Source organism: Sebastes umbrosus, chromosome 5 (assembly GCF_015220745.1).
Source record: "Sebastes umbrosus isolate fSebUmb1 chromosome 5, fSebUmb1.pri, whole genome shotgun sequence".
Lineage (NCBI taxonomy): Eukaryota > Metazoa > Chordata > Actinopteri > Perciformes > Sebastidae > Sebastes > Sebastes umbrosus.
This window is the reverse complement of record NC_051273.1, coordinates 19,020,243-19,040,877: the sequence shown is the minus strand read 5'-3', so window position 1 is coordinate 19,040,877 and position 20,635 is coordinate 19,020,243. Positions and strand designations below refer to the sequence as shown.

The following is a 20,635-nucleotide window of genomic DNA, read 5'->3' as shown; positions in this document are numbered from 1 at the left end:
CTCTGTTCTCTTTAAACATCAGCGGTAACTCCCTTCTACCTCTGCATAGAATCAAATGAATTAAATATATCGATTCTGGCATTATAAAATCTATTTCGAAATCGTAAAAAAAAAAAACACCCCTACTAAAATTCTCTAATGTTTTATGTCTTGTGGGTTCACACACGCACATGTTCATTTTACAACTTCAGTGGACCAATCAGAAGATGCACAAGAACAAACAGTCAAAACCTCCCATAAATCTCCTCCTCTCTCTTTGAATCCAACCTCAGTCAAGTTGATGCAACACTCTTCCTCTGCCACTTATCTCCCGTTTCCACACACGTCATGTTTATTCCCGGCCAAGTTTGATTGAGGTGATTCAGCCAAGCAGATGCCAGACCAGGGGTGTTCTCTCACTCTCTCTCTCTCTAGTGGCTGTGACTCAGGAAGCGCTCTCATTCCATTACCCAGCATTCCCTCCTCAGCGTCTCAGCCAGACAGAGGTTTACGGGAATACCGCTACAGAATCATCATCACCGGCCCTCCGCTTTATGAATCAATGGAACATGCTGCAAACATTACACTCTACAACACCCTTCCCAGGCAGCACCCTTGCATTTGCCCATAACTCACTGCTGAGCTCATACTAGGCGCAAAAGACGTGGGCTGAGGCGCTCATGGGAATGTACTGACTGGTGAGAAAACTTGTGAGAAGAATGTTACTATCACTGTACTACTTCGTTGTACATAAACAGGCCCGCATGTATAGTTCCACATGATTTAGAGGCACAAATGCAGAAACGAGAGGAATGTCTGGTTGTCTGTTAGTCACTTCCTGTTGACAAAATTCTATGTAAAATATCCCTGGGTTCAAACTGACAAGTAAAAAATGTACTGTATAACCTCTTCACAATCTGGTAAGAAAAAATCTCGGTTAACCTCGGCCGTGAAACTACGTGAACCACAAGTTCAATAAAAGGTCAAATCTCTTTTAGTAGCAGAGACAGTGAAATGTTTCCTCTGAGGATTCATCAGTCTTTCACAACATCTGGGAGGAATAGCTGCTATAACCTTCCCTCGCTTCTACAACCTTTTGGCATATTGACCGACAGTGATGTTGAGATCCTCAGTTACTCTGTCAGACTTCAACTGTACTTAATAGGTATTTTTATGTGCTCAAGTTGACTTATTCTCTTTTTTCCAGAGAAGAGATCTGGAGGGATTCAGTGTCTTGGTTACAATTCAGCAAGGAAGAAAGGTTTTCGTTAAGATAAGAAAGGAATGATTATATTGTTATAATCCAAATGTTTAGGGGCAAATGTAAATGTTAAAGTGGCACAAAACCGACATTTTTAGATGCTTGAGGATTTGGATATCAGCCATAATTGAATATAATTAAAAATACAATAATTCCAATTTTTCAGAAATCTTTAAATATCTCCTGTAAAGATGTTGGAGGCAAAAGACCTTTGGCTTCTGCTGGACTTCAGGATTTTTAATTTCACAGACAGACTGGCAAACCAGACTATGACACAGAGTGAATTACTGATTCAATAGTCACACTGTGGGAGAACATCCTTATAATGCTCTTATTTACTCAACAGAGCCTTAATTTACAAAAGTGACTGATTCAAGATCATAATCACGGTGACCTTTATTTAAACTGTGGTCAAAATTCACACCTAAATATTTGCACTGCGTCGCCTGCTGAATCATTTCCCCCTGCTGATCCATCCATCAATTAGGGATACATTTTCTAAAGATTTAGGATCTAGTACTATTCCTCTGGTCTAGGGCCGCAACTAACGATTATTTTCATTGTTGATTAATGTGTTGATTATTTTCTAGATTTATCGAATAGCCGTTTGGTCTATAAAATGTCAGAAAATGGTAAAAAAAATGTTGATGAGTGTCTCCCCAAGCCCAAGATAATGTCCTCAAATATCTTGTTTTGTCCACAACCCAAAAATATTCAGGTTACTGTCATAGAGGAGTAAAGAAACCAGAACATATTCACATTTAAGAAGCTAGAATCAGAGAATTTTTACTCTTTTTTCTTTAAAAATTACTCAAACAGATTAATGGATTATCAAAATAGTTGTTGATTAAGTTAATAATTGACCATTAATCGATTAATCGTTCCAGCTCTACTCTGGTCTTTCAGCAACAAGTTAACAAAGCACTACTACTATTCAACCACCGCTTAAACTCTTGAATCATTGACACAGACTACTGTCATACCCCTGATTCAGCAACTTAACCGTGACACAAATGACAACTGGCTCACAACTCAAAACCAAAAGAAAATACTGAGATCCAAGATGAATAAATAATATGATCTGTGCCTACATCAAAGCAAAGCTTAAAGCAATTATAAGCCTGAAGTCCACAGTAATTTAAGAAATCCAAAACCCCTTGAAACAGCTGAAGCAAACATTTTCCCAGAATTATAGCTGTGTAAACATTTTATGTGACACAAATCTGAAGATTTACTCAGATGAAGGTCTCTAAACAACGACCCAAAGTAGGCACTGGAACAGATATTTTAAATGTGAACACCAGTTCCTTTGTAGGTTAGGCTGAGCGCCATATTTTTGAGTACTTTGATGATGAATAATAAGTATATTTTTGGAACATCTGCATTATCAATTACTCTTCTATATCAGACTTTTTATGAAGAGATTTTGCTTTGAAAGTAATGGTGAAATCTATCCGACAGGGCGAAAATTAGTGCCAACTGCCCACTCCTCTTTCTACAAAGAATAATAATAAATAAAGCACATAGTTTGATACAATATGTGACTTCACCAAAAGCACTTAATGTGTTTCTCTGTGCACACACAACCAAAACTATCCACAAGCTACTGGTAAGCTGTCATTAAGCATTTGACACAGTAGAGGCTCAAAGCGGGGCTGTAACGGTCGGTTGTTTCTCATAACAGTCAGATTATCGCCCCGCAGTCTGACGTCTACAGATGCTGCTGGGGAAAACACAAGAAACTAAGTCATTTTGAGGAAATTCAACATTGGTGCCAATGCCACTCCACCACAAAAAAGTGTCTGTGTATACACATGTGTGTGTAGTGTACGTGTTCAGCATATGCTGGCACAGTGTCCGTATGTATTAGCAAAGGATGCTGTGTGCTGGCATACAGGTGTGCAGACTGCATGTATAAAAACAGGTTTATAGAAAACATGTCACGATGATGTGTGCTGGCAAAAGACAACAAGAAATGGCCACAGAAATGTAAAAAGCTCCGACAATGATTAAATCCAAATATCCATTACTCATCTCTTTACAGGCTGAATCAACAGACAGACCTCTGCATTTATCTGAGAGAGGGAGTTTGGGACTCCAGCACACTCCTCTAACTCAAACATTTTCCTCAAATAAGCTCACACACTCGGCAGCTTCGCCCCGGCCAGGAGAAACTTTAGTACGGTATCGAATGATGCTAGAGTACACACACCATTCAAACCTGATATTCTTTTTCAAGAGGGGTCAAGTGTTTTTCTTTGCAGGCTAAATATTTTCTTTGCTGGTGGGCGCTAATATTTATAGCACACTGGATTCGCAGTGTAAGGATGATCAGCCGCTGTTCCACTCACGGAGAGCAATATGCATGGTTTCCAAACCTACGCACCAGGTGTGACACAAGTCACTACTTGATGTAAAGAAAAGTAATGAATAACTGTTCTGGATTTATGCTGGGGATATTTCTTAAAATGCAATTACACAGCGATGGCAAGGTTGAACAGATACAGCAAAGGGTTTTGACTAGTGATACCGGATCGAATATCGGGCCGATACCGAGTCAAATAGCTGGATCGGGAATCGGTGACCATGGGGCACCATCTATTCAATTCAATTTTATGTTTATAGACTATATACATTATAAAACATAAATTTAAATTCATGTTTAAGTTTTGACCAATTTGTTGCTGCATTAAAAAGCTTTACATAGGTTTTACCAAGTTGCTGGTGCACAATTTATTATTTTAATAATAAATAACAATTCAGTAATTTTATATCTATGTATTTACTTGTTACATTTTGTTTTAGAAAGTTAAGATAGCAATGATTAAGTCAAGCCTGATGCTGCATTACACATAAAAGAGTGATCCCAGTCACAGTGAGGCATACAGCTTGTTAATTAAACACTGCTATTGAATCGGTACTCATTATCGGCCCATAGGTATCGGTATTGGGACTGAAAAAGTCAGATCGGTGCATCCCTAGTTTTGACGAAATGTTGAGTTATTCAGGATACCTGGCCCGTAAAAATCAAATCCAAGTTTGTTTAAAGTCTACTGACACAATGGCACTTCAGAACTGTAACTCACTCCTTCATTAACACGCAAGCTTTCTTATTCACTGTCAAATCTTTCATTCACTCTCACTCAATTATACATTTAAACACACATGGATGCCCACAAACTTACAATAAATTAACATAAGGATCAGATTTACATTTTTGGAGTAGTAATGAATGCAAATGTCAGAGTACAACGTGGTACACTGCAGCTTCCCTCCCAGAAAAATCCTACATTGGAAAGCAATGAAACATCAGCCGTGCACTATATTTTATCACTTTTATCACTGAGTAACTGTTCACATTTTGCAATCACAGGGTGCACAGTTAAAGGTCAGAAATCTCCCGTCTGAGGTAAGTTCTTCCTCCAGTGTCTCGCTTCCATCGGGATAAATATTACAGTCCGTGTTTGTTCAAAGATTCCTTTCAGTATAAATCTAAAGCAATGGTTGAGAATGCAGTTTAAACTCCAGCTCTGTCCCCAAATGGGAGTATGTAATACGATCAGCCTGAAATGAGGCATGATACAAAAGACTGATGAGCACTGAGATCACTTTCATGCTCCATGCTCACCATAAGAGACTACAAAACAACACAATGTGCCTGCAATACAGTGCATATTAATATAGGATAGAGATAGCAGCATTAGGAGTACAAGTTGAACTGATTCAAACTTTTCATTACAGAAATATTACAGTAAAATATAATGTGATAATATATCACTGCCAAATTATTAATTTGTTTTGATGTGTAGTTGAATCATTATGTACTGAAGAAAATAGATGTTTTTATTTTTGTGGCACTCCAAAAGGAAGCTTGAAGCTATTTTAATTCATAAAGCCACAAGATATTGAAACTATTAAAATATCACTCAACTGCCTCACAAAGTCAGATATGCGTCTGCTTCAACGTTAATATGCTCAACATAATCCACAAACGCATAACACATCTTGCGTTCCCACAATTTACGGGAAGCGAGTTCAAAAGCGTCGCAAAGACAATGAGACGATTCATTCTGGTCCGGGATGCTGGGGATGGAGGGCTGAGGGCACAACTGTGCTCCAAGAGAACTCATAAATGCTGAGACACATTCGGCAGACATATGGTTTGTGTTTAGCAAGAAGAAACAATAATCAAATCCGTTGATCCTCTTCTTGCTGCAAGGATGATTGCTAATATAAAAGTCTGTTCCGTCTAATCATAATTTAGGATGGGGCTGTAATTACCTCCGCCCTCTCACAACAACACTCTGTCTAAACAGGATGGAGCAGCCTTCCACACAGACTCAAAGCCCAGTTTCCACTCTGAATGCTATCTGTATGACAGTGCACATTTCATCTATGTAATTGTTTTTAAGTTTTTCACTGATGAGCCAACGTCAAAGTTTATTGACAAACTATTTTTCTATTTTTTTCTTTTGGAAGGCACTAATTAAAATAGGAATTTTGAGCAATTCGAGCATACAGAGTTAATTATCTTTAAGATTAATATTTTTCTAAATTTGAAAAAATATATATTATTATTATTTATTCTTTAAAATGCTGCTTTAAACTGTCAAAACTTCAAGTTGCCAAGTTTTCCATATTTAACTAAATGAGCCAACATCATACTAATACTCCCGTGAACTAAACACTGCCATGCCTTGTTAACATCCATAGGAAACGCGCACTTGCTTGGCAGTTAATCCACATACTGCAGGCTACATCACTTCACATGGCCTTTGTGTGCAACAGAGACTTTGATTCTGGTGTTATTTATGAATTGGCGGAGGATCCAAGTAAAGTCTGGGTTTAATTAACAGAGTTAATCCACAACTGCAAACAGGGCTCTCAACACAAATACACAGCTGCCTCAAAGGATGCTCTTGAGGAGCCATATGGAAGCAACATTATTTAGGATGACTTTAAACTGAAATAACCTAGAGACTGCTAATTGGTCACATTTGCAAGACTGACACAGCTGCTGTTTGACTGAATTTGTTATTGTTATCATTATATTCTATCATTATAATTCTGACCAAAATGTTTTCTAAAACGAAAAGCCCAAATCTGAGTCTGGTTAAATTTTAACCGGGGACTCATATCAACTCTTGACAATCAACTACAACTTTTGCACTGTTGTATCTTACCATCTGGTTGGTTTATCTGGGCATATAAACACAACCAACAATCAAGAACAGATAAAGTAAACAATGTCTGCTTGGAATACAAGAAGTAGGCTATTGTTAAATTGTTACATTTGTTTGAAAAATGTAGAGATATAACATGGTGACTGACACATGCAACCTAGAGACTGCTAATTGGTCACATTTGCAAGACTAACACAGCTGGTGTCTGACTGAATTTGTTATTGTTATCATTATAGTTTGTCTGAATGAGAGTAATAATCATTATTACACTAAATGTTCTCCAATTCATCCATCATGTTCAGAAATCACTCAACTTTATAACTTCCAAACACTTCAACAGCACCACTTAAAAGACGTGTGGGCCTTACCTTGCACGGGTGGGAGAGAGAGACACGATCGCGTTGCTTTGGCTGCCAGATGCGCTTTTTCCTCGGACGCGCAGAATCTCTTCGGGCTGGCGGTGCAGTTCATGTGAGTCGGTGCGTCATGGGAGCTCCGGCAAAACTGCGATCCGAAACCACCACCGCTGCTGCCGGCTCGCCGCGTGCAGATGTCCGCCTTGCTGCCGTACACGGAGAGCGACAAGCCGGAGAAGTCTGTGAAAGCTGGGGTCTGACAGTGGCTGACCATCCCGAACAGCGCTGAGGGGTTCTGCATTGATGACTCGGCTTTCCCATGCAGTGTGCAGTGCTGCTCACATTACCTGCAAAAAAAAGAAAAATAACTAAATCACTGCATCAACACATTCATTCGAACAGGAAGAATCAACACAATGGACAATAAAACTTCAGGGATTTGGTAACACCTACCTTATCCAATTAGCCAATGAGGAACAGAAAAAGGTGTAATTGTGCACATCAGCATGTTTATCAAACTGAAGTGGAGAGCATCTGCAAGCCTGATCGATAGCATCCTCTCAGTGAGGATCAGTCATCAGCATCCCATGCGTCTCTCCCCCTCTTCCTCTCCTCCTCTTCCTCTCTCTCTCTCTCTGATTGGCACCAAACAGCTCCACTGCTCTGCAGGACTCTGGAGCACCAATGAAGACTGTGTCCGTGTTTCTGTGGGAGGATAAGACCTGGATCAGAACAGCTGTTTGCAGTTCTGGAGCTTGGGATGTGATGTTTGCGAGCTACTGTATGATGCGGGTATATGCTGTGATAGTCTACTTGGCATATTTAGACCCAGCTCGATGTAAAACATGTAGAACAGGTCATTCAACAAGGATGTTCTCTAAGCTTTGGTGCAGTGCGTCTGCGGTGCGTTACCACACTGATTAAATCATATCAGATATTGCTCTGCTTCGGTTCAAAACATGTACGATTAAGAGATTAAATCAACCACTGTAACATTTAATGAAATATTGCTCAAATGCAGTGTTTTATGCCGATATAAAGCGCATCACAGTTCTTTCTGGACTTGTATATGGGCTATTGCGAGTTTAAGGCATGCTGTCATTATTCTATTTGATTCCCAGCTTGTTTAAAGGTCCCATATTGTAAAAAGTAAGATTTTAATGTATTTTTTATTATAAAGCAGTGCTTTATAAAAACTGTGAAAGTATCGAAGCGCTCAATATACAGAGAAATACACACAGCCCGTATTAGGAAATTGTGCATTTGAAACAAGCCGTTAGGATTTCTGTCCATTTGTGATGTCACAAATATACAATATTTAGACCATTACGTGGTTTTAAACGTAAACATTCTAAATGTGACCCAGTTTATTCCTGGTTGCAGTGTATGTGAATGATATCAGCTAACAGGAAGTAAACATAGACCCAAACTGTTGCCAGGCAACGCAATTCTGTTGAAATGCACTAAAACGGAGCATTTCAGACAGAGGGTAAATACAGGTATATTCAAGCAGACAGTATGAGGAAAATAAAGTTTTTTTTAACATTACAGCATGTAAACATGTTCTAGTAGAAACACAAAATACAAGTATGAACCTGAAAATGAGCATGATATGGGACCTTTAAGGTGGATCCAAGAGGGGGGGGGGGCTGAGAAAACTGGGATGTAAATTATCATAAAGCAGATCATTTTGACATTAGGTTTATGATTTGATATGTTATCATTCTTCCTCAAAAATGTGAATGCAAATGTGAAGTTTATTAGAATTCACACATTGAGAGGTATTTTGTTCAGCATTTGTTGTTGTGTTTTGTTTGAGCTGCCTTCATTATTTTTTTTTCATTGTTTATTTTTGAGTTATTCTTTTGATTCTGACTGCAAAAAAACTACTGATCAAAACGATCACCTGGATATCTTTGGAATATTGTAGTTAAAATTTGGACTTACTTCAAAATAAAGAATGATCTGCCAAGTATTACCAAAGTTCATAATTACGCGTTAAATTGTTCTTTCCTGCGTTAAACCCAGTGTTCAGAGAGCTGGTGTTCAGCTACAGTACTTATGCTGTTCTGCAGCGCCACTTAGTGGCCTTTCCGTGGAAGGGAACATCCTTACTCAGGTCAGTTAACACTGTCAGTAACAACATATAAAATACAAGATGGGTGGAACAAACTTCCCAGTGAAAGACTAAAAATGTTCAGTTAGAGGTGTGTTCTGTCAGTACAATATGAGGTCTGGGTTGTAAAAACGCACAATTGTAGGACGGGAATAACTCGATCTGGTGCTGCCTTTGCGTGCTGTTGTAAATATGAATCCACGTGGATGAACATGGACGTCCAGAGTTACTTGAGATGTGCCCTTCAGCAAGATAAAGAGAAAGAGAGAAAGAGAGAGAAAGAGAGAGAGAGAGAGAGAGAGAGAGAGAAAGAGAGAGAGAGAGAGAGAGAGAGAGAGAGAGAGAGAGAGAGAGAGAGTATTATATGTATTTATATATTTTTTTAACTGCAATTTCTACATTTTTCTATTTTTTTATCTTAACTTAACTTAACTTATCTGTATATATAAGAGCAAAATCACATTTTTCTCTGTTTGTATTTTTACATTAAACTTTCCCTATTTTCATATATTCTAACTAGTTGCAACGTTACACAGCTCTGTATACACATTTCTTAGTATATTTACTTATTCTATGTACATTTTTGTTTTTATTTCAAACTTGCTTTGGCAATGTAAACATATGTTTCCCATGCCAATAAAGCCATTTTAGTGGTTATTATGTGTAATTGCTGGCATTTTATGCAAGAAGCCTACCTGTTCCTTCACTGTAACTTTGTCATGCTGTTTTATTATCAGTAAAGAAGTTTAGAAACCATATGCAACATATCTCATTAATTTTAATCGTTTTCATTCTGCTGTATGATAATTCGGACCAAAATGTTTTCTAAAACCAAAAGCCCAAATCTGAGTCTGGTTAAATTGGAACTGGGGACTCATATCAACTCTTGACATCAACTACAACTTTTGCACTCTTGTATCTTAGCATCTGGTTGGTTTATCTGGGCATATAAACACAGCCACCAATCAAGGACAGATCAAGTAAACAATGTCTGCTTGGAAGACAAGAAGTAGGCTATTGTTAAATTGTTATTGTTTAGAAAATTTAGAGATATAACATGGTGACTGACACATACAGGCCTGTAGTTTTAGTAAGTAAAGTATAGCCTTTTCCACAAGCCTAACACACACACACCATTACATGCAATAGTATTCTGTTAGGGTAATTTTACATATTTTGTCTATTTTTAACAAAGAGACAAAAAGTAATGTATAGAATCCACATCTTTAACTTTCAAATCATTAAATAGCTTGTGACCGATGTGAGTTTTCAGTTCTTTTAAAATGTCCTGCATGTAACTTGAGCTGTTTGGATGTGTTTCTTCTCTACTTGTCACCTATCTAGTAGGAAGTAACTCGGACAATTTAAGGAATATGGGCAAATTGGGGGCCCTGGGTAAAAATGAGTCTTGGACCCCTATTGATTCTCCTAGTTCCTCCGAATTAGAGTGCACAAATACCAATCAAGTACATTGCACACATTTTAATATACATAATGGTGATAATATGAATCAATGGTGGCCTGGGGCCAAGAAGGGAGGAGAGCCAAGGAGAAAGGGATACAGGACAAATAATTTTGAACAGCTGTTATAGTCTGTGTCCATTACAGATTAAGCGGCTTTGTGATAAACCGTTGGGAAAATGTTTGCCAAATTCACTCCTTTACTTTATTTCTGAACATACACGATAAATGTGGGAACTGAGTGAGTTTCAAGGTCTCACAGTGGTTTTCAAAGTGGGGTCCCAGCAAAAAGGGAATCATTTATTTTCACTATAAATCCATCTAAGTACCACAATGACAGAATGTATGACTATTGTGGTCATGGGTTTCATACACTTTCTGTAATAAAACTAGAAAAAAATATTATTATATATATTATATTATTAGATGGGGGACCCTGGAACAAAATCTTATCAAATGGGGTCTAATTTGTGTCAGTTTAGAGGTCATTGACATGAAAAAGATTGGGAACCACTGGTCTAGATGGCCTGATCATCACTGGCTTTTATCAACATTACCTGAATATAAAAATGATTTAGCAAGCAGGACACATCCATCCCTGGGGATGACCATGGTGAAGCAGGAGTACCAGACCTAAATCAGAAAATGTTTTGACATTTCTACATTAAAATACCCTCAACTATTCACAGTAATGGGATACAAGTGCCATATTGTTGTTTCATTAGAAAGTGCAGTAACGTTGACCTAATGCAGGGGTCAGCAACCTTAACTATCAAAAGAGCCATTTTTGGCAAAAAAAACAAAAAAACAATCTGTCTGGAGCCACAAAACATGGGAGCATTGTGATGAAGATATAACAGTTTAGAGTCTAAGTATATAGTATATAAGTCTAATGCAATGAGGGCTAAAGAGCAAATGTACGACGGAGTATTAGGGCCACATTGAGGGAAAAAACATCTGAGATTTCCAGAACAAAGTCATAACTTTACGAGAAAAAAAAGTCGTAATATTACCAGAATAAAGTCATAACTTTAAGAGAAAAAAGTCATAATGTTACACGAATAAAGTCATAACTTTAAGAGAAAAAAGTCGTAATATTACGAGAATAAAGTCATAACTTTACAAGAAAAAAAGTCGTAATATTACGAGAATAAAGTCATAACTTTAAGAGAAAAAAAGTCATAATGTTACCAGAATAAATTCATATCTTTACGAGAAAAAAAGTTTTAATATTACGGGAATAAAGTCATAACTTTACGAGAATAATGTCATATTACAAGAATAAAGTCATAACTTTACGAGAAAAAAGTCGTAATATTACGAGAATAAAGTTATAACTTTACGAGAAAAAAAGAAAATAAAACGTAAAATTACTACTTTATATTATTATGACTTTATTCTCATAAAATTACGACTTTATTCTCGTAGAATTACGACTTTTTTCCTCGTAAACCTATGACTTTATTCTCATAATATTATGACATTATTCTCAAAATCTCAGATTTTTTTTCCCTCAATGTGGCCCTAATACTCCATCGTACTGTCGTACCATAGACCTACAAAAACGATAAATAAATATGAAAATGTTATTAATAAATAAACAGTTATTCACTCTCATTTTTATAAATCCACGGAGAGACACTGGAGAGGAGCTAAAGAGCCGCATGTGGCTCCAGAGCTGCAGGTTGCCAAGAGACCCCTGATCTAATGCACTAGAAAGCAGCAGCAAAGTGGATTTAGCAGAGGACTGAGGAAACATTTGACCTAACTAACGGTAGCTTGCTAGCCAAACATCTCAGGTGGTGGTAGACCATAACATTGAACTTAAATTACACTTACATTGTTCATGTGGTGAGAAAGAGGACTGATTTGTATGCCCACGTCGTTCAGTGTCTCCTGAATGTGTATTTAAATTACGTAGCAAAGCAGTTGTCAAGCTAAACGTTAGTTTGATAGCTAGCGCCACTATTGGGGGATTGATGCTAACTAGTGACTCCCTCACACTGCTAGCTTCGGTGTCGGGTAGCTAAGATTAGCATAACTAAGCTAGCTCATTGTTCATCATGACTTTGTTTCGTAATGTGTCTCCGCTAGTATACATCTCTTGTAACCTCGAGTTGTTACAACAATTAGCTAATATTTTGGCTAGATAATAGACATGTGTGTGGTGCGGCTCTTCCCTCAATCAACGGAGAGAGACGGAGATCAAAGAAGCTGATGACCTGTGAATTAGACATATTGGATAAAGATGTTGGTTTCTTTTCGGACTCACTAAGCAAGTAGTTTACGTCGTCACTTCCTGAGAGCCGTGTAACCGTGGTAACCCGTGCCAACCTCATGTGACCAAAACGACGGTTTGTGAGAATCAAAGTCTGAATTAATTTTAAAAAGATATATTACGCCACGCAAAGTGAAATCTTATACTTACAGTTAAGGAATTTAAATTTAATTTAATTTAATTAAGTTGAATTTAAAATTTAAGTTGAATTCATGTTACAGAGCTGTCCGCCAACGTCCGTTATGAACGTTGTCGTCCCTACCGCATTGCATTGTGGGATATGTATGCCGCTGTAGTGTCCAGCGTTGCATACTGTAATATTTCACCGGAAATGGTAGGTTATTTGCGTACTATTAGTTTCGGACATACTAAAAATATCTCACATACTGTCTTAGCGTACTAAATAGCATGTTGGTACGGAATTTTTGGACGCGACTTCCCCTCAAATGTGTGTGTAGGAAACCCTAGCTAACGGTTATCTGACCGAATTTACAGTTAAATGTACGAATTAATTGAAAAGAACAGTCTCTTGTCGGACGCACTAAGCAAGTAGTTTACGTCGTCACTTCCTGAGAGCCGTGTAACCATGGTAACCCCGCCAACCTCGTGACCAAAACGACGGTTTGTGAGAATCAAAGTATGAATTAATTTAAAAGATATATAATACGCCTAGCAAAGTGAAATCTTTATACTTACAGTTAAGGAATTTAGGTTTAATTGAATTTAATTAAATTTAATTAAAAATGTAAGTTGTATTCATGTTACAGAGCTGTCTGCTCACGTTATGGATGTATTAAAAGGTGAGCAGTAGTTTACGTCGTCACTTCCTGAGAGCCGTGTAACCATGGTAACCCTGCCAACCTCGCATGTGACCAAAACGACGGTTTGTGAGAATTAAAGTCTGAGTTAATGTATTTAAAAGATATATTACGCCTAGCAAATTGAAATATTATACTTAGAGTTAAGAAATTTAAGTTTTATTTTATTTTATTTTATTTAAAATGTAAGTTGTATTCATGTTACAGAGCTGTCCGCTAACGTCATGGATGTATTAAAAGGCGAGCAGTAGTTTACGTCGTCACTTCCCGAGGCCTTGTAACCATGGTAACCCGTGCCAAAACTCATGTGACCAAAAACGACGGTTTGTGAGAATCAAAGTCTGAATTATTTTGAAAAATGAAAATCATATATTTACAGTTAAGGAATTTAAGTTGAATTCATCTAAATTTAATTTAATTTAATTTAATTTAATTTAATTTAATTTAATTTAAGTCGTATTCATGTTTTTTTATTTTTTATTTTATTTATTTCAAAATGACAGTATTCATAATAACAGCAGAAAACATTAAAAACATTTGTATACAGAAGAAGCATAGCGAAAACATAAACAAAGAGCTGTGCCAAACATAAAGGGACAAAAGAAATGAAACAAAATCGACATAAAATTAAAAATAAATAAAAATTAAAAAAAAACACGAGAGAGTTTGACAATAATTTCACTTTAAAACTTTAAAGATATTGCATACATTCATTGTTTTCATTGTTTTTTTTTTGTTTTGTGAGGAAGAAATTGTTGACAGATATAATTCCATTTCTTTCATAAATACAAAGAAATTAGGCTTTTTTTTTTTGTAAATTTACACTTGAATGTAGAACTTCGCGAGAATTAAAATTAATAAGAAAAAATGCATTTCTGTCTTTGTCACTGTAATCATCAGATGTAATAAAAAAATATAAACAGAAGTGTTACACTAGAAGTATAAAATATAAAAAAAAACAGATATCCTGCAGCTTCTATGGCTACAATCGTTTCCAACATTACTGGGAGGTCCGGTAAAAATAGGAACATTCAATTATGGATCACAAATGATCCGTCGTGCTTCAGTTTTCTCCACTAAAATACTTGAGTTGTAGAAAGTACGAGCTCTGGGAGCAGCCTTTGAATGCAGCTGTTGTAGTGGGCGGTAACTGACATGTTCAACAATCAGATGTCAGTTCTGCAAGAGGCGCTCTGGAAAACGGGAGTTCACCACTAAGGAGCAAGCATGTCTTTGCACAGATTCATGGTCTATTTGTCGACAGCATGTTTGTTTTGTTTAATGATAACAGTCAATTTCATGCTCTTGATTTTGCATTACATTTCACCCAGTCTCGCCAGGAAGCTCATCCTGAAATTGGGTGAAAGTAGCACCATGACTCAGAATCCTAACTTTAAGTATGAAGACTGGGGTCTGACGTTTGGCTCTATGAAATTCATCAGAGCAGCTTCGCACCACTTGTGGTTGTCGCTCGGACAAGATGCGTTTATGGGAGGAGAAGCTCCGGACACACCTGTGGTCACCATGGAGGGCAAGAACACAAGTATCTACAAGTACTTGAAAGGTGAGTGATGATATTCAAGTTTTTTTCTGGGTGGCATCTCTCTATTTCTCTTTTGCATCCTGAATCTAGAGCTGTATTTTTCATGTCTGCAGACAACAGACCGCTGGTGTTGAGTTTTGGAAGTTGCACCTGACCCCCGTTTATGTACAAACTTGAGGAGTTCAAGCAACTCGTCAAGGACTTCAGTGATGTAGCTGACTTTCTGGTGATCTACATCGCTGAGGCACATTCAAAAGGTGAGTGAAAGTAGGCAAAATGCCAGGTAAAGTCACATTTATTGTAGGAGGAGAAACTATGCATCTAAAAATCTGCAAGGGGAAGTCAAGCAAACTTTTATTATTAACAATTCCTGAAAGACTGCTTATTTGGACAAAAATAAACTCTTAAAAGCTTTGAAGATAAGATATTCCTTTATTAGTCCCTCAGTGGGGACATTTGCAGTGTACAGCAGCAAAGGGCATAGTGCAAAAAACAAGATGCAGCAGCTAACACAGTAAAAAAAAGAGCTGATTAAAAGTGTAACAAAATATGAACCAGATGGATGTGTGCCTTGCAAATACTTGATTTTCCTTACCCTTGAAAGTACAGAATAATCCATATTTCTATATTTCTAATAAGTGGATGTGTGTCTTGCAAATACTTGTTTTTCCTTACCCTTTAAAGTACAGAATAATCTATATTTATAATAACCTTCACCACTTAACATCTTTATGAAATAATCCCTGCAGTGGAGGATTTTTAAATGCAGCATTTAAGATTTTAATTTTTGCATGATTACATTGCTTAATATGATGCTTTCATGTCAATCTTTTCATTTCTGTCATCATATTTTACATTTAACCAAAACAGTCCTATGTTGAGTCTTTCAGGTCATTTCAGTTCACTATGGAAAAGTCCCTTTAAGTCCGTGAGATGTAGATCATGCAGTAATGCTACCATATTCTGGGCTGAATTCATCTCAATAACATTGCTTCAACTCTAGATGCTGTCATGCACTTATGTAACATCCATAAAACCACATTTAATATGTGTTCCATAGCTGTGATGTTCTGCTGCGTTCAGTGTCCAGTTCCAATGAAATCACATTCTTTATCTCTTGTGTCAGACGGTTGGGCCTTTGCCAACAACTTTGACATAAACCAGCACCAGAGCCTGGAGGACAGGCTGTCCGCAGCACAGATCGTGGTTCAGAAGGAGCCCCTGTGTCCGGTGGTCGTGGATGAAATGAACGATCTCTCCACCATAAAGTACGGTGCCGTGCCTGAGAGGCTCTATGTGCTGCAGGCTGGGAAAGTTGTCTACAAGGTGAGATCTGTGCACCACTGACACTAAAGACAAATTCCTTTACTTTTATTTTATGTGGTTGCGATTGAAGAATTTTCCATGAAAGTTCCATTCGTGCAACGAATCGCGTGATTAAAAGTAAAACCACGTGTTTGTGTGGGTGTAAAGGTCCTGACGCTATCTGTAATCATGCTATCGCATGAGGTGGAGCAGGGGAAGAAAACAGACACAATACCTGCAGTCTTGGCATGGAGCCAGGCTCATGTTAGCCATGCCAGAATCATACATTATTAAAAGTCACGGACATGTCTCTGATGTCTCATGTTCTTTCTAATTCTATTGAAAGTGGGATCTAAATGAAAATGTTATTTCCTTACGCGTCATTAACATTCCTCCCTCTGTGTTTTTCTCTCCAGGGTAGCGTGGGGCCTTGGGGCTACAGTCCAATGGAGGTGCGTTCGTTCCTGGAGAAGATGAACTAAGAAGGTTTCAAGTCATGTCTTGTATTCGCCGTATGACCAGTCTTATATTTAGGGGTGTTCAGCAGGAGATGGGGGTGTCAACATCATAATCAATTACTCATATAACACAATACCATTTTTTTTTTTTTAATCAAGACTCAAATCAATTCACTACCACATTCACATATAGTCCTGTAACTGCTCTCTGGCATCTCTTACAACCATTGCATAACTAGAAATATTATAACCTTGCCAAACTTGCGCTAATATTGCTTCCAGACTCTCTTTTACGTCGGAAAACAAACCTCTGCTATCAATCTCTGAGATTGAACTCGCCTCTCGGTGTTTCTTAGTGACGGCTGCAGATTAAAACTTGTTGGCCTCTGTAGCCTGATGAAGTGAAACACAGAGACACAGTCCAGTCAAGAGTTTGTTAACTTTAAAAGATCTTACGATTTGAGTCAATGAAAGCACTTGTTTTATCTCTTGCAGGATCAGTTATCATTAAATCAGCATTGTAAACTGTATTAATCACTAAGGGTTTTTCTGTTGTCAGTAAATGCTCTGAGGTAATTTCACAGGAGGATGCCTTTATATGATGATTACAGTGCAAACCTCTGGTAACTGCAATCTGATGAAAGATGAGTCAAAAGGCCTTCTCTGGATTACGTAGGAGCATTTCTGATTCAACGTATAATAAGCATCTTGTTAAACAGTCTACATCTCCTTTGAATGTTCTTATATCACATTCAAATCTTGTATGTTTGCATTATAGTATAATAAAGAATAACCTGAGAAGACTCCTGCATCCAGTTCTCATTGTATACGCAACATATTCTGTTTGGTAACCAGTTTCATGATGAAACAAACAGTTTCCATACCCATTCTTCCACTGCAGGCCAACATAGCTGGATGGAAATGAGCTAGAAATAAATCATATTTTGTTCAGTTTTCACTCAAAACACATGGATGATCCGAGTTATTGCTCTCACAGTGAATTATTAAAATGAAAAGCAGCAGAATTGTGGGTAAGCCATTGTTTGAAACACATCTGTAGTTGCATCGTTGCTTCTCTTGAGTCACTGTGACTCATCCTCTCTCCGTCTTTAAGACAAACACGAGATAGGCTGCAAAGCTCCAAAGGTTTGTTGTTTTTTTATTTTTACATCATGTTTCTGTGGAGAAAATGGCCGCGGGGCTTTAATGTTGACGCACACAGCAGTGTGACACCACATGACAAGCTGGCTGTTGTTTGCTGTCTGGTCTGGAAGTGATAAATGGTAAACGTACCGTACTGTATGATGGTCATGCCAAGTTCAACAAGTGCACTCGCATACGTGTGAGTTGTGATGTCTGGCATTCAGGTCTGGATGTGAGTTAATACCTAACTGTCTAATCTCTGCACATCCATCGATTTAGGCTTTCAGCGTGTCTATAATGACATAACATGCCAGTCTCACTGCGAAACTAACGGTTTCCTTCTATAGTGTTATATAACATTTTAATCAAATGCGCATGTACTCCTTTTCAAGCTCTTAAGTTTTTATGGTGAAAGAGCAACTATTTTGATAACAGGAAATACTGAAGATGCAACTGTTTAACAGCATTTTTATAATTAGTTTAATTGGCTTTCCTCTTTTGTTTTTATTATAGCTTTTGCCTCCTGTTCTCCACATAACACTAAATTAATAACCCGCTCATATATTTGGTTACATTTTAATATGTTCTCCTGGAACATTTTTCATAATAACACGCAATAAAAGAGCAGCATCAGTTGTAATGTGGGCCTCGACTTGTCTGATTAGTGTATAAGTGACTGTAAAAGTAAACCCTGATGAATAATATCTTAATATATAAAGCACAAAAGGACCCTGTGGCACAAATAAAAATAAGACACATAAACTCCAGGATCATAGCTCAGGGTTACAAGTCTACTGGTAGGATATGGTGGTGAACAAAGCAGTTTTGTGGCGCTGCAGCTTTCACAACCTAAACTGTGTGGCTCTAAAGTTGGAGAGCAGGTTTGGCTGCTGCCCAGCCAGGCCACATCCTGTGGAGAGCAGCTCAGCCTTGCTTCCTATTGTTAGACAGGAACCCGAACGCCGCCCCACCGTGGACTGTCGTTAAGATTCACATGCGAACCTTTAAGTAAAACCAACGCCAGCTTGAACAGTGTGTTCAGTTCAGCTTTAAGGAAGTGGGAATGTTGTGTTTTGGCCAGAGGTCTCTGCAAAGCAGGATGGACCTCTGAAGCCCACCAGAGGGCAATGTGAAGCCATGTTTACTGCAACAGGAGAGAAACAGACATGAAAAACATTAGGCTGTTTTTCTTTTTGGCTCCCAAACATTAAAGTGACCAAACTGGTGGAATCTGAATCCATTTCAAAATCAGTTAGCCTACAAAAAAACGTCCTTTAATGTAATAACTTTACAAGCCTTGACAGTTACTTTACCGTCTTATCCTTATTTACTATCTTAACTGCTGACTGAGATGTCATTATCTTGACTGAGCAATTTTTACAAAGATGCATCATCTAACATAAGTGAAGGAGCTTTCATAGTACAATGAAGCTTGTTAAAGGGGTTTACAGATGCCAAGTGATGCATGAAGGGCCTATTTTTTTTATCTTTTAGACTGGTTGTCCTGTTAAAATTAATAATCTAGACATAACCAACGATAGCACAAAGAGAATAACAAGTTCCAAGGAACACACAACTTTAAAAATATAGAGTTTTCTTCTTGGCATTGGGAACACATGCTGTATATTGTGTCAGGGTTCATCTACATGCAGTTCCCGACCTTTCAGCTGTATCCCACGGCCTTCTCCAGCAGGTGGAGATGAATAGATCTGGATTAAACAAAACACAGACAGCTCCTAAATGAATCCCCCTAAAGATCCTCTGTAATTATTCACAGTCACACCATGAGATGGAGCTTAGTTGGACTGGGTAGTAACACACAGCTTGGCAACCCACCCCAGTAATGGCAAGGTGGTAGAGGGTTGTTGGGTGACTCACCACTCACTTGTGCCTACAGGTGTAAATTTATAAAAGTATGAACTCTCATATAATAGTAAATCTCTCCTTTTAGGTGGTGAATAGCATTTGTCATGTTTTTTTGTTTTTTTTTATAGCTGTCACTTGTATTTTGAGATATATATTCTTTCTTTCTACACTAACCTTGACAAATTTAGATTGAAACCCTTTCCTCAGTGAGAGACAGAGACAGCCAGGGGTGAGAGCAGCAAGGTGAGTATGGTTGATTGCATTTAGCATGGAGGTCAGATTCTGAAAACTTTAAGCCCGACACCAGAAAAAAGATTGTCTTTTGTCAGTCTTGGATGCAATGCATGCATCAAACACTATCCATATACATTGTGTGACTGTCATTCTGGCCATATTTGCACCCGATTTGACTTATCAGGCCATTAAATAGGCGTTATCAGTCGCTATAAGCACCATAGATGTGGGTCATTAGGGGCCCACTACGCCTACTATGTTGTAAAAGTGAAAATGAAAGTTAAAAGCAACATGTTCTAACATCTTGTAAAACTGAATGAAACGTTAAATTTTGAACATAACCAAAAAATAATAATTTTAAGCATAAAAACAATTAAGTTTAGGGAAAAACATTGTGTTTGGGGTCACACTGTCTATACTACAGCACCTGAATTCTGCTCCTGTCATGATTACAACGGTCTCTAGAGGTCGCTGTTGTGTTCTTTTATACCTTCTTTGGGTGCTCTGCCATGTGAATTGATGATAAAACCAACTAATGGGTGTAGTAGGCACCTATTGACCCATTTATGGGGCTTATAGCGACTGATAACGCCTATTTAATAGCCTGACAACAGTCTAGTTGGCTGATATTCCA

At 37.8% G+C, this 20,635-nt stretch overlaps 2 protein-coding genes across 6 annotated transcripts in view; one reads left to right on the top strand and one right to left on the bottom strand.

Annotated features, from left to right (window-relative positions):
• Positions 1-12,677, bottom strand: part of LOC119488229 (zinc finger protein GLIS1) — an 85,525-nt gene extending 72,848 nt beyond the window's left edge. Inside the window, exons 1-5 of one of the 5 annotated variants that reach the window (XM_037769682.1) lie at positions 12,196-12,677; positions 10,914-10,989; positions 9,033-9,137; positions 7,233-7,484; positions 6,792-7,126 (exon numbers count right to left, since the gene is read on the bottom strand). In XM_037769682.1, the coding sequence (XP_037625610.1) occupies positions 6,792-7,080 (289 nt within the window). In that variant the 5' untranslated portion in view covers positions 7,081-7,126; positions 7,233-7,484; positions 9,033-9,137; positions 10,914-10,989; positions 12,196-12,677. The remainder of the gene's footprint in view (positions 1-6,791; positions 7,127-7,232; positions 7,485-9,032; positions 9,138-10,913; positions 10,990-12,195) is intronic. The other 4 variants (XM_037769677.1, XM_037769679.1, XM_037769678.1 and 1 more) reach the window with 4 other exon arrangements.
• A 1,940-nt stretch (positions 12,678-14,617) lies between these two features.
• dio1 (iodothyronine deiodinase 1) lies at positions 14,618-17,561 on the top strand. The gene is made up of 4 exons (XM_037771122.1): positions 14,618-15,016; positions 15,109-15,252; positions 16,122-16,321; positions 16,717-17,561. Exons 1-4 carry the CDS (start codon positions 14,680-14,682, stop codon positions 16,780-16,782), a joined length of 747 nt encoding a protein of 248 aa, XP_037627050.1. The 5' UTR covers positions 14,618-14,679; the 3' UTR covers positions 16,783-17,561.
• The last annotated feature ends 3,074 nt before the right edge of the window (positions 17,562-20,635 follow it).